Below are 11,141 nucleotides of genomic sequence, written 5' to 3'. Positions count from 1 at the left end.
AGTTTAGTTTGTCCAAGTCTTGCTTCGCTAAAAATGTCTCTTGCATACATAGTATGTCAGTTTTCCAGAAGGTTGTCAACAACTATGCGGCGAGCTTTATCCCCTGCGCTCTGACCCAAACGCAGGCCTCGACGGTTGTACGACAAAACCCGAATGGTCATTTAGCGAGACTAGTGAGTGCCCATTGCACCAGCAGGCACACTCATTCCCCCGCAGTAGGCGCAGTGTTTGATCCGATGACTCCAGCCCTGCGCGGCTCATAATAGCGCCGGACAAATGCCCCTTCTGGCCAGCACAGAGTTCCGGGTTGTACATTTCGCCAACCTCATTGCATTCAGCAGATACTTTAAATGAACAGTATCTACTGTGTACAGTGTCAATCTTTTGACAGGTAACCTCACGGCCAAGTTTTTCTTAAAGATACACAGATAAAGTTTCGGCGTCTGTCTGGTGGAAACTTGGAGGCAAAAACACTCACCAGTTTAATCTTCACCATTTTGATGTTACCCGCAGCTCCGGTGCCAACAATAGGCGTAACGTTACATAATTTCTTTTTACTCACAAAACGTCAGTGCACAATGAATTCTCAAATTTTGGGTGACCTCCACCAACCTCCCTCTTCACTATCGTTCTGAAAAAGGGTCCCGGACCCGCAACGTCCCCTATCCATGTTCACCAGGGATGCTGCCTGACCTCCTGAGTTACTTCAGCATTTTATGTCCATTCTTTTTTGTTCGCTCTATCTTTCCCTCTCTCTCCCGCAACTTCACAACAGGTTCTCTTATCCTCCTTTGTTCCAAAAAGCTCCGGATGGAGAAAGCAGCAATTCCAGCCCTTCTCCTTCCCACCTGCTGTATCTTCAGGGAATGTTCCAGAGCTGGACATACAAGCCAACACCGACCATGACAGGGGTGGAGGGAAATGGACCGATCATGTCTCGGGTCGGAACTCTTCCAATACCTGGGCCATTTGGTCTTCCTTAAGGCTTTTGAAATGTAATTAGTTTGCTACTCCGTTTACATGCGTGTTCTGGTGGTTGGGGCCACATTTTAGGCGGATGGGGCCAACCCCTCTGGTACCCGGGGCATCGCAACCGGTCAGTCGCAGTCGCAAGCCCCGAACACCTTCTGTGGAGGAAACCCATCACATCGCGGACGACGTTTCGTGCCACGGAGCCCGCCAGGTCCTCCCGCACGGTCAGTGCCCCTCGATATAATTGCAAATGATGTGTGTGCCCGCAATTACCGTGTGGGGTGGATTTTAAAGGGAATATATATTGGGATGGGAATATATTTCTTGTCCACCCATCTTGAGGTAACCACCCACCCCCACACTCCAGCGGGCAGTCACCGCGTTAACACTGCTCGTGTTACTCCAGCTGTCGGCGGGGGTTTCAGGTCGCTTGGATAATTTCGGGCATTGTGAGTGTGGCAAGTGCGGTTTCGAGCGGCTCCCGCCGATGTCCCGCAGCTCAGAAAGTTCCAGCAATTCGCCGCTCTGACTCATTCCAACCGCTTTCCGCATTGCCCGCGAGCGCCCGCCCGCCCCCGCGCAGCGGCGATTGGCCCTGCGTCACCGGTCTTCAGCCGTCCGCCATACCTATTGGCCGCGCCGACTGCCCGTCAGCGCAGTGCCGTCAACCAGCATCGTTCGAGATGTTTCTGGAAGTTGAAGCGGGGGCGGGGTTGCGGCGCGGTATAAAAGGCGGGCCGGCGCCGTCGCTCCCGCAGTCGCCAGGGTGATTGTGGTGGTGAGGGTTGTTGATAGGCGTTCGAGCGCCAGCGTCTCAGCACAGCACAGTACGCAAGGTAACGGCTAAAGTAGAGCTATTCATAACACCCCATCAAATAAGCCTCAATCGAGATGAGATTTAGGTTATTCAGTGTAGGGGAATAACCGCAGATGATGGTACTAATCGAAGGTATCACAAAATGCTGGAGTAACTCAGGCAGCATCTTGGAAAGAGGGAATGGGTGACGTTTCGGGTCGAGACCGTTCTACAGACTGAAGAAGTTCATGGGGTTATTCATGTTTTTAATTTGGCAAACGCCATGGAGTGCATTAGGTAAAATGAGCCGGATGCTATTTATTGTGTCTACTCGCAAACCGTCAGTGCGATTTGCCAACAATGTAATTTGTTTTTTTCAAATATTCATAAAAGGCTTAAGCGCTCAATTGGCGATAGTCGCTGGCAACCGCCACTGTGCTTAGCCTCTCGGTTCATTGTCGGGCGCCGAAGCTTCTGGTAACACCGAGACTTTTCTAGAAGCTCACTTTGGTGGGCGGAGCAAACGGTGCATGTGGGGCTGTTGGGATAGGACGTGGCTGGTGGCCGCCTCTCACCTTCCTCTTACCCATTGTTGCCCCGGCTCCGACCCTCCATCCCCGTCCCCTTCCCGCCCCCGGTCCTCCATCCCCGCCCCCCGGTCCTCCATCCCCGTCCACCTCCCGCCCCCGGTCCTCCATCTCCGCCCTCACATCTTGACTCTTTTTACCACAGATGCCCGAGGAAACACTGACCGTCGCCCAGGATATGCCCATGGAGGAGGAGACGGAGACCTTCGTCTTCCAGGCGGAGATCGCCCAGTTGATGTCCCTGATCATCAACACGTTTTATTCCAACAAGGAAGTTTTTCTGAGGGAGCTAATTTCCAACTCCTCTGATGTGAGTGTTTTTCATTGAGTGTACTGTCCAGATGCAACCTGATTTCCATGTGGTTTGACATTTCCACTGGAGTTGAACCAAGCTGCATGGTTTTGGTAGAAGTTGGCCAGGTTTGCTGAAAACAATCGTGGGCAAATGTAGACCTGTTTCTTTGGAAGCTGAAGATATAAGCTTAACTTTTTGTATCTGAATCCTTAAAGTCTGGTACTAGCTGAAGGATATTGTTTAGTATCACCATTGAGAGGCAACCAATTGACTGAAATAATTTTCTAGATTGTCAACTGATCTTAACCAAAAAAGTAATCTTCCCTGAAGATAAAAATGGAGCAACCCTGCAGGTCAGACAGCAACTGGGGAGGGAAATTGACTGGTCCTGGCCTGAAATGCATCAGTCCATTTCTATGTTCCTTCAGTTTTGTTTTTTCTCAAGACTCCTAACATTTGCTGTCCATTGTCTCGTTGCCTGAAGGTGTGTTATTTCTTGCATGTAGAGTTACCAACCTTGTCTGTCACAATTTTAACTTCGGGTAATTGTGGTGAACGAGTCACGGATTTAGTTAGCCCAGTGATGAATGAATGGGGGATACTTCTATGTTTTTGCTGGTCTTGTTCTGTGAGTGATTTGTGCTGACAAATGATGGCCATATGTAGCAAAACGTTTTGTATAAAAGCAATAAAGTGGTTCCTCAGCTGCCCAAGGTCAGAAATTTAATCATATTTCAATCTTCAAATGCTTTGGCACAAGGAATGGAATTAACAATGATCTTACAGAATGTTCCTCTATTTCAGTAAGTGTACTCGCTCTCCCGGTTTTAATTAAATAACGGTCAACGTTTCCTTTTATTTAACACATAAAATTAGTTGAAGTGTATACTTTATCATCAGAACATTGTTCCAACAGTGTAATCGCTATTGCTTTTGCTCTATTTTGCCAAAAGAACCTCAAATTGGATGCAATATATATACCCTGGGATAAGTTGTTTAATCATTTCCTTATACGGCCCTTCTTCATTGGGTACAACTTGCTTCCACTCTGGTTTTGTGTGGCTGGTGGGAGGGCTGTATATTAAGAATTAGATGGTGATGATCCTGATTTGCCCATTAAGGATGCTTGAAGTAAATCACAGTTGATCAATCAGCTTTTTAAAAGACCAGGTGTGGCAAAAGAACTGTAGCTTGATTGTGTCAGGAATTAGTTCTATGGCAGTAACATTAAATTTTCTTTTTAAATAAAGGCACTTGATAAAATTCGCTATGAAAGTTTGACTGATCCAAGCAAGCTGGATTCTGGTAAAGAACTGAAGATTGACATTATACCAAATCTAAAAGAGCACACTTTGACCATTCGAGATACTGGCATTGGGATGACCAAAGCTGACCTCATCAACAACCTGGGTACAATTGCTAAGTCTGGAACAAAAGCCTTCATGGAGGCTTTGCAGGCTGGCGCAGACATCTCCATGATTGGCCAATTCGGTGTTGGTTTTTATTCTGCTTATCTTATAGCAGATAAAGTGACAGTCATCACCAAACACATCGACGATGATCAATATGTATGGGAATCATCTGGTGGAGGATCGTTCACTGTTTGTCAAGATCATGGTCAGTATGTAGAATCTACCAGATGTAAATTTGTGATCTGCTGGTTGTTTACTATTTTTTGATAAAAAATGTAATGTGAAGGGAAATTAAATTCTAACTATTTTCATTGTTTAATTTCTCAGATGAAGATATTGGTCGTGGTACTACGGTAATATTGCATTTGAAAGAAGATCAAACAGAATATGCTGAAGATAAAAGGGTCAAAGAGATTGTGAAGAAGCATTCGCAATTCATTGGCTATCCCATTACCTTATTTGTAAGTTCTAGTTCAAACTGAGTTTTTATCTCATTCGAATTCTAATTGATAATATTTGAAATAAAAAGAACCAGGTTCCTCTTGAAATGAATGTCCTGATCATTGGCTCCGAACAGGTGGAGAAAGAGCGTGATAAAGAGATCAGTGATGATGAAGGAGAAGAAAAGGAAGAGAAGAAAGAGGACGATGCTACAGACGAAGACAAACCAAAAATTGAGGATGTTGGATCAGATGAAGAAGATGAAAAGAAAGAAAGTGACAAGAAGAAAAAGAAGAAAATCAAGGAGAAATACATTGATCAAGAGGAACTAAACAAAACCAAGCCAATTTGGACAAGGAATCCAGAAGATGTTACAAATGAGGAGTATGGTGAATTCTACAAGAGTCTAACAAATGACTGGGAGGAACATTTAGCTGTAAAAGTAAGTTCAGTATGCCATGAAATGACTTGGAATATTTAAACATTGTGTCAATGCAGCTAATTCTAAACTTTCTTTTGCTCAGCATTTTTCTGTTGAAGGTCAGTTGGAGTTTAGAGCATTACTCTTTGCACCAAGGCGAGCACCATTTGACTTGTTTGAAAACAGGAAGAAGAAAAATAATATAAAGTTGTATGTACGTAGAGTCTTCATTATGGATAATTGTGAGGAGCTTATTCCAGAATATCTGAGTAAGTATTTGGCTAGAAAAAGAATACATATAACAGTTCACTTTATTCTTTGAGAATGTAGTTCTTGTAGTGAAGAATCCTAATGATGGATTTTGTTCCTTAGATTTTATTAAGGGTGTTGTGGACTCTGAGGATCTGCCTCTTAACATTTCCCGTGAGATGTTGCAGCAGAGCAGGATTCTAAAGGTTATTCGTAAGAATCTGGTGAAGAAATGTATGGAACTCTTCACAGAACTATCAGAGGACAAAGAAAACTACAAGAAACTGTATGAGCAATTTTCAAAAAATCTAAAGGTAATGGAATTAATGAAAGGTACAAGATTACAAATCCTTGCACCAAGTGATTGGTCTTAGGCAGAACTGCTACATTTTAGATTTTGGTTTACTGCATTTGCCTTATCCGTTTTAAAGTTTCATATTAGTTTGTTATACATGAGGGTGATCATATTTTTTTCATATGAAGATCACAGTAAACTATACATGATTACAACAATAAATACAAAATCAAAACACCAGAATGGTGTAAAATTATTATGTAAAATGTTAGTACAACAAAATATTAAATCCATATTTGATATGTCTGAATTAATTTGTGGAAGCATCTTGTTTTTCATTATGCACCGATCCACAATTTATGGTTGTACTTAAAGCAAAATTTGCCTTTGTGCGCAATCAAAAAATAGTTTGACTAGTTCGTTCTTGTTCCTTGCAGCTTGGAATCCATGAGGATTCTCAGAACCGCAAGAAGCTTTCTGAATTGCTCCGATACCACACTTCAGTGAATGGGGAAGAAATGGTATCTCTCAAAGATTATGTCTCCCGTATGAAAGACAGCCAGAAACATATTTATTACATAACTGGTATGTAAAATAGAGGTGTTTTCTAATTGAATTATGCCTTGCTTCAGAATTTGGCAATGAACTAAAGTTTGAATAATTTTAATATTTAGGAGAAACAAAGGACCAAGTAGCCAATTCTGCTTTTGTGGAACGGTTAAGAAAACATGGATTGGAGGTGATCTACATGACTGAGCCAATTGATGAATACTGTGTGCAACAGCTGAAAGAATTTGATGGGAAGACTTTGGTGTCTGTAACAAAGGAGGGTTTGGAACTTCCAGAAGACGAAGAAGAGAAAAAGAAGCAGGAAGAAAAGAAAGCAAATTTTGAGAATCTGTGCAAGATTATGAAAGATATACTGGAGAAGAAAATTGAGAAAGTATGTTCTATAGATGTATTCACTTAATTTTAAGTAGTTTGTAGTGACTTGGAAGGGGATAATTAGGATAAAAAACCTGTAATTCCAAAGATTAGTGCAAGAACAAACTGAAAGAACTAAATTAAAATAGCAGGACAGATTCCAAAACTTGCGTATAACACGGGCTTGAATTTTGTGTGGCACCTCCATGTTAATGCTTCAGAATTTATCAAATAATACAAATTTTGGGGGTGATTTATTTGTACCATGAATTTACTGGGTATTTTCAGGCTGTGCAAGCAGGGAAGCAATGGCTTAAGGGAAGCAATGGCTCTTTAAAGCAATGGCTTAAGGGTTATTGCTTCAAATTTCCAAAAGAGATTAGGCAAGTCTGATTTAATTTCAGTTCCCTGGAAATTAATGAAAAACAAGGGCTAGTTAGACAATTTTTCAGGATTATGGGTAAAACCACCTGTAGCTTTCGGAAACTAAATCTTTTCATCTCTTCCCTTCGACCCTCCACAAAAACAACAGGTAACAGTCTCCAATCGCTTAGTTGCATCTCCATGTTGCATTGTAACCAGTACTTATGGATGGACTGCCAACATGGAAAGAATCATGAAGGCACAGGCACTTCGAGATAACTCTACAATGGGTTACATGGAAGCTAAGAAGCACTTGGAGATCAACCCTGATCATCCAATTGTTGAAACACTGAGGCAGAAAGCAGAAGCTGACAAAAATGACAAGTCAGTAAAGGATCTAGTCATTCTTCTTTTTGAGACTGCACTTCTCTCTTCTGGCTTTTCACTGGAAGATCCACAAACTCATGCAAATCGTATCTACAGGATGATCAAACTGGGTCTTGGTATGTATAAATCTCAATGCTTTTTCTCATTTGATTCTTAAAATGTTGGTAGTGTTTGCATTTGTGTTCCCCAAACCTGATCAAGGTGCCTCCCTTAGATTTTCCATTTAATATTCATCAACCATTGTGTGCTTTTTTGGCTTGTCTAGGTATTGATGAAGAAGATCCTGTCATGGAGGATACAGGTCCAACAAACACAGAAGAAATGCCACCACTAGAAGGTGATGATGATGATACATCACGAATGGAAGAAGTTGACTGAACAAACAGAAAGCTAACATACTTGGGTTCTGAAGGGCTGTTGCAGTCACATTTAAACAAAAGTAGTAAACACAGCTGTAACTATTGCTTGAAGCATGGGTGACATGGCGTTTTGTAAACTGTTCAGTAGATATCAGTAAAACTAGGTTACTGACTTGAGAGTATGTTGTGAAATAAAAATTTAAATCTCAGTTTTGTCAGGTGTTTTTTTTAAAGATAGTATAAGGCAGTGAAATTTAAGTCTGGGTCCTCCTATTTAGACAAATTAGCTCATTAGAATTTGTGAGTTTTTTCGGAGTGTTGAATATGACATTTGTAGTTCTTTTAATTAAAATCATTTTGACAGCAACAGAAAGCAGACTGATGTGACTCATGGGACGGCACCAACTTAAGTCAAAAATTGTGTTTTTGGAAGGAAGAATGATGGGTTGACTTGGGAAATGGCAGCAATTTAAATTGAGAACAATTTAAGCCATCTTTGGGTAGTTCGAGAAGAGAATTTGATTGTTCAGGAGGGAGAGGAGGAACTGTCTTTCTTGGAACTCGTGGATCTCTATTTGCTCCAGTTTCATCTTGTATCCCAAAAAATGTGCGGGTTTGTAAATTAATTGACTCTAGGGTGTAGGGAGTGGATGTTAAAGTGGGATAACTGGGCGAGTGTGAATGAATGATCAATGGTAGTTGAAAATGTGTTGGGCTGAACTGCCTGTTTCTATGCTGTATCTTTCAATTGAGCATGGGCAAAATGGGTTTTATGGATGGGTAAATTTCAATCTTTATTCAAATGGTTTATTACCATGTCTCAACCATTTTCTTTTCTCTGTCCATATATCCCATTAAAATATTCATTTGATTACAATTTTAATAGTTCTCTACCCTTTATGTTTATTTCTTTATTCCTGATAATGCTTGAAATCCCCTTTCAATACTGTTATTTTGTATTTCTGAGACATTTATCCACGTGTTTGGGAAAACTTAGTTACCCCTTGTTCATTCTCACTTATGACATGATCGTGTTCATGTCGTATTATGAATAGACCATCCAGTTGTAGAGCTGTTCAAGGACACTTTTATTTTGCTGACTGGAAAAGAGGCAAAGAACATTTGTAGATTTTTTTAAAAGGTACCCTGTCTTGCAATAGTAAATTTCATAACAATCGTAAAGAACACCCTGTGAGTTGTCTCTTCTGGTCCACAATGTCACTTTCTTTGCTGAAGTTACATCTCAACTCTAGGAACCTGGAAAATAACTCAAGATGTTGGCTGATTCTTGAATATGTGGCTATTATATATTTTAATGTTATTTGCCCTGTAGTTTACCTGCAACTTTATACAACTATCAGACCAATGTTTTATAACCCTTTGTCACTGTCGCTTCCACACATTTGTCAACAAACATAACATCCTAGCTCTCAGACTGGTTTGACTTATTAAATTTTATCTCGTTGTCACCTTTCCCTAGCTAACGATGATCTATACATGTTCCATGATCGACATTCCCTTTGATCTCTTTCACCTGTCCATATCTCTCCCTTTCAGTCTGAAGAAGGGTCATTCATTCCTTGCCAGAGATGCAGCTTGTTCTGCTGAGTCAGCCTCCATTGCCTTCTGAGGCAGAATTCCACAAATTCACAATGCTGCATGAAAAAGTTTTTCCTCATCTCAGTTCTAAATGGCCTACTTATTAAACTGGCCCCTGGTTCTGGACTCCCCCAAAATTGGGACCATGTTTCCTGCGTCTAGTGTGTCCAATCACTTAATAATTTTATATGTTTCTATAAGATCCCCTCTCTTCTAAATTTCAGTGATTACAAACCCAGTTGCTCTATTCTTTCATCAAATGACTCCTGCAATCCTGGGAATTAATCTCGTGAACCTACGCTGCACTCCCTCAAGAGCAAGAATGTCCTTCCTCAAATTAGGCAACCATGACTGCACACAGTACTCCAGGTGTGGTCTCACCAGGGCCCTGTACGACTGCAGAAGGGCCTCTTTGCTACTATACTCTAGTTATGAAGGCCAACATGCCATTAGCTTTCTTCACTGCCTGCTGTAGCTGCATGCTTACTTTCAGTGACTGATGTACATGGATACCATGTTCACGTTGTACTGACCCTTTTCCTAACCTGACACCATTCAGATAATAGTCTGCCTTCCTGTTCTTCCCACCAAAGTGCATAACCTCACATTTATCCACATTATACTGCATCTGCCCACTCACCCAACCTGTCCAAGTCACTCTGCATCCTCATAGCATCCTCTTCACAGTTCACACTGCCACCCAGCTTTGTGTCATCTGCAAATTTGCTAATGTTACTTTTAATCCCTTCATCTAAATCATTAATGTATATTGTAAAATAGCTGTGGTCCCAGCACCGAGCCTTGCAGCACCCCACTAATCACTGCCTGCCATTCTGAAAGGGACCCGTTAATCCCTACTCTGCTTCCTATCTGCCAACCAATTTTCTATCCATGTCAATACCCTACTCCTAATACCATGTGCTCTAATTTGCCCACTAATCTGTGTGGGACCTTATCAAAGGCTTTTCCCTGCTTTCTCTCTTCCCTCCTTTCTTAAAAGGTGGGATAACATTAGCTACCCTCCAATCCACAGGAACTGATTCAGAGTCTAGCGAAGATTGGAAAATTATCACCTTTGCATCTACGATTTCTGGAGCCACCTCCTTGAGTACCTTGGGATGCAGACCATCAGGCCCTGGGGATTTATCAGCCTTCAGTCCCATCAGTCTACCCAATACCGTTTCCTGACTAATGTCTCCCATTGGCCAGTGGTCGCGCTACCCCCCATTGGCCAGTGGTCGCGCCGCCCCCATTTGCCAGAGGTCGCGCTACTCCCCCATTGGCCAGTGGTTGTATCGCCCCCATTGGCCAGTGGTCGCGCCGCCCCCATTTGCCAGTGGTTGCGCTACTCCCCCATTGGCCAGTGGTCGCGCTACCCCCCATCGGCCAGTGGTCGCCGGCCTATTGGTCAGTGGTCATGCTACCCCCCCATTGGCCAGTGGTCGTGCTGCCCCCAATCGGCCAGTGGTCGCGCTGCCCCATTGGCCAGTGGTCGCGCTGCCCCTATCAGCCAGTGGTTGAGCCGCCCCTATTGGCCAGTGGTCGCGCTACCCCCCCATTGGCCAGTGGTCGTGCTACCCCCACATTGGACAGTGGTCGCGCCGCCCCTTTGGCTAGTGGTCGTGCTACCTCCCATTGGCCAGTGGTCGCGCTACCCTCCATTGGCCAGTGGTCGCGCCGGCCCATTGGCCAGTGGTCGCACCGCCCCCATCGGCCAGTGGTCGAGCCGCCCCTATTGGTCAGTGGTCATGCTACCCCCCCATTGGCCAGTGGTCATGCTACCCCCGCATTGGACAGTGGTCGCGCCGCCCCTTTGGCCAGTGGTCGCGCTACCCTCTATTGGCCAGTGGTCGCGCCGCCCCATTGGCCAGTGGTCGAGCTACCCCCCATTGGCCAGTGGTCGCGCCGGCCCATCGGCCAGTGGTCACGCCGCCCCCATTGGCCAGTAGTCGCACCGCCCTCATCGGCCAGTGGTTGAGCCGCCCCTATTGGGCAGCGGTCGTGCTACCCCCCCATCGGCCAATGGTTGAGCCGCCCCTAT

General features: G+C 43.6%; 1 protein-coding gene across 2 annotated transcripts; it reads left to right on the top strand.

Annotated features, from left to right (window-relative positions):
- The first annotated feature begins 1,065 nt into the window (after positions 1-1,065).
- On the top strand, positions 1,066-7,710 carry LOC144597128 (heat shock protein HSP 90-alpha). Of its 2 annotated transcripts, none has more exons than XM_078406040.1 (11): positions 1,066-1,196; positions 2,501-2,665; positions 3,901-4,267; positions 4,390-4,523; positions 4,640-4,945; positions 5,028-5,193; positions 5,297-5,487; positions 5,906-6,053; positions 6,143-6,411; positions 6,925-7,258; positions 7,408-7,710. In XM_078406040.1, exons 2-11 carry the CDS (start codon positions 2,501-2,503, stop codon positions 7,518-7,520), a joined length of 2,193 nt encoding a protein of 730 aa, XP_078262166.1. In that variant the 5' UTR covers positions 1,066-1,196; the 3' UTR covers positions 7,521-7,710. The 2 variants fall into 2 exon arrangements, with proteins under 2 accessions (XP_078262166.1, XP_078262165.1); XM_078406039.1 differs by lacking the exon at positions 1,066-1,196 and adding an exon at positions 1,674-1,808.
- Positions 7,711-11,141: the final 3,431 nt, after the last annotated feature.

Source organism: Rhinoraja longicauda, chromosome 10 (genome assembly GCF_053455715.1).
Source record: "Rhinoraja longicauda isolate Sanriku21f chromosome 10, sRhiLon1.1, whole genome shotgun sequence".
Classification (NCBI taxonomy): domain Eukaryota; kingdom Metazoa; phylum Chordata; class Chondrichthyes; order Rajiformes; family Arhynchobatidae; genus Rhinoraja; species Rhinoraja longicauda.
Note: the sequence above shows the minus strand (reverse complement) of the source record. Positions and strands in the feature narration are given on the sequence as shown.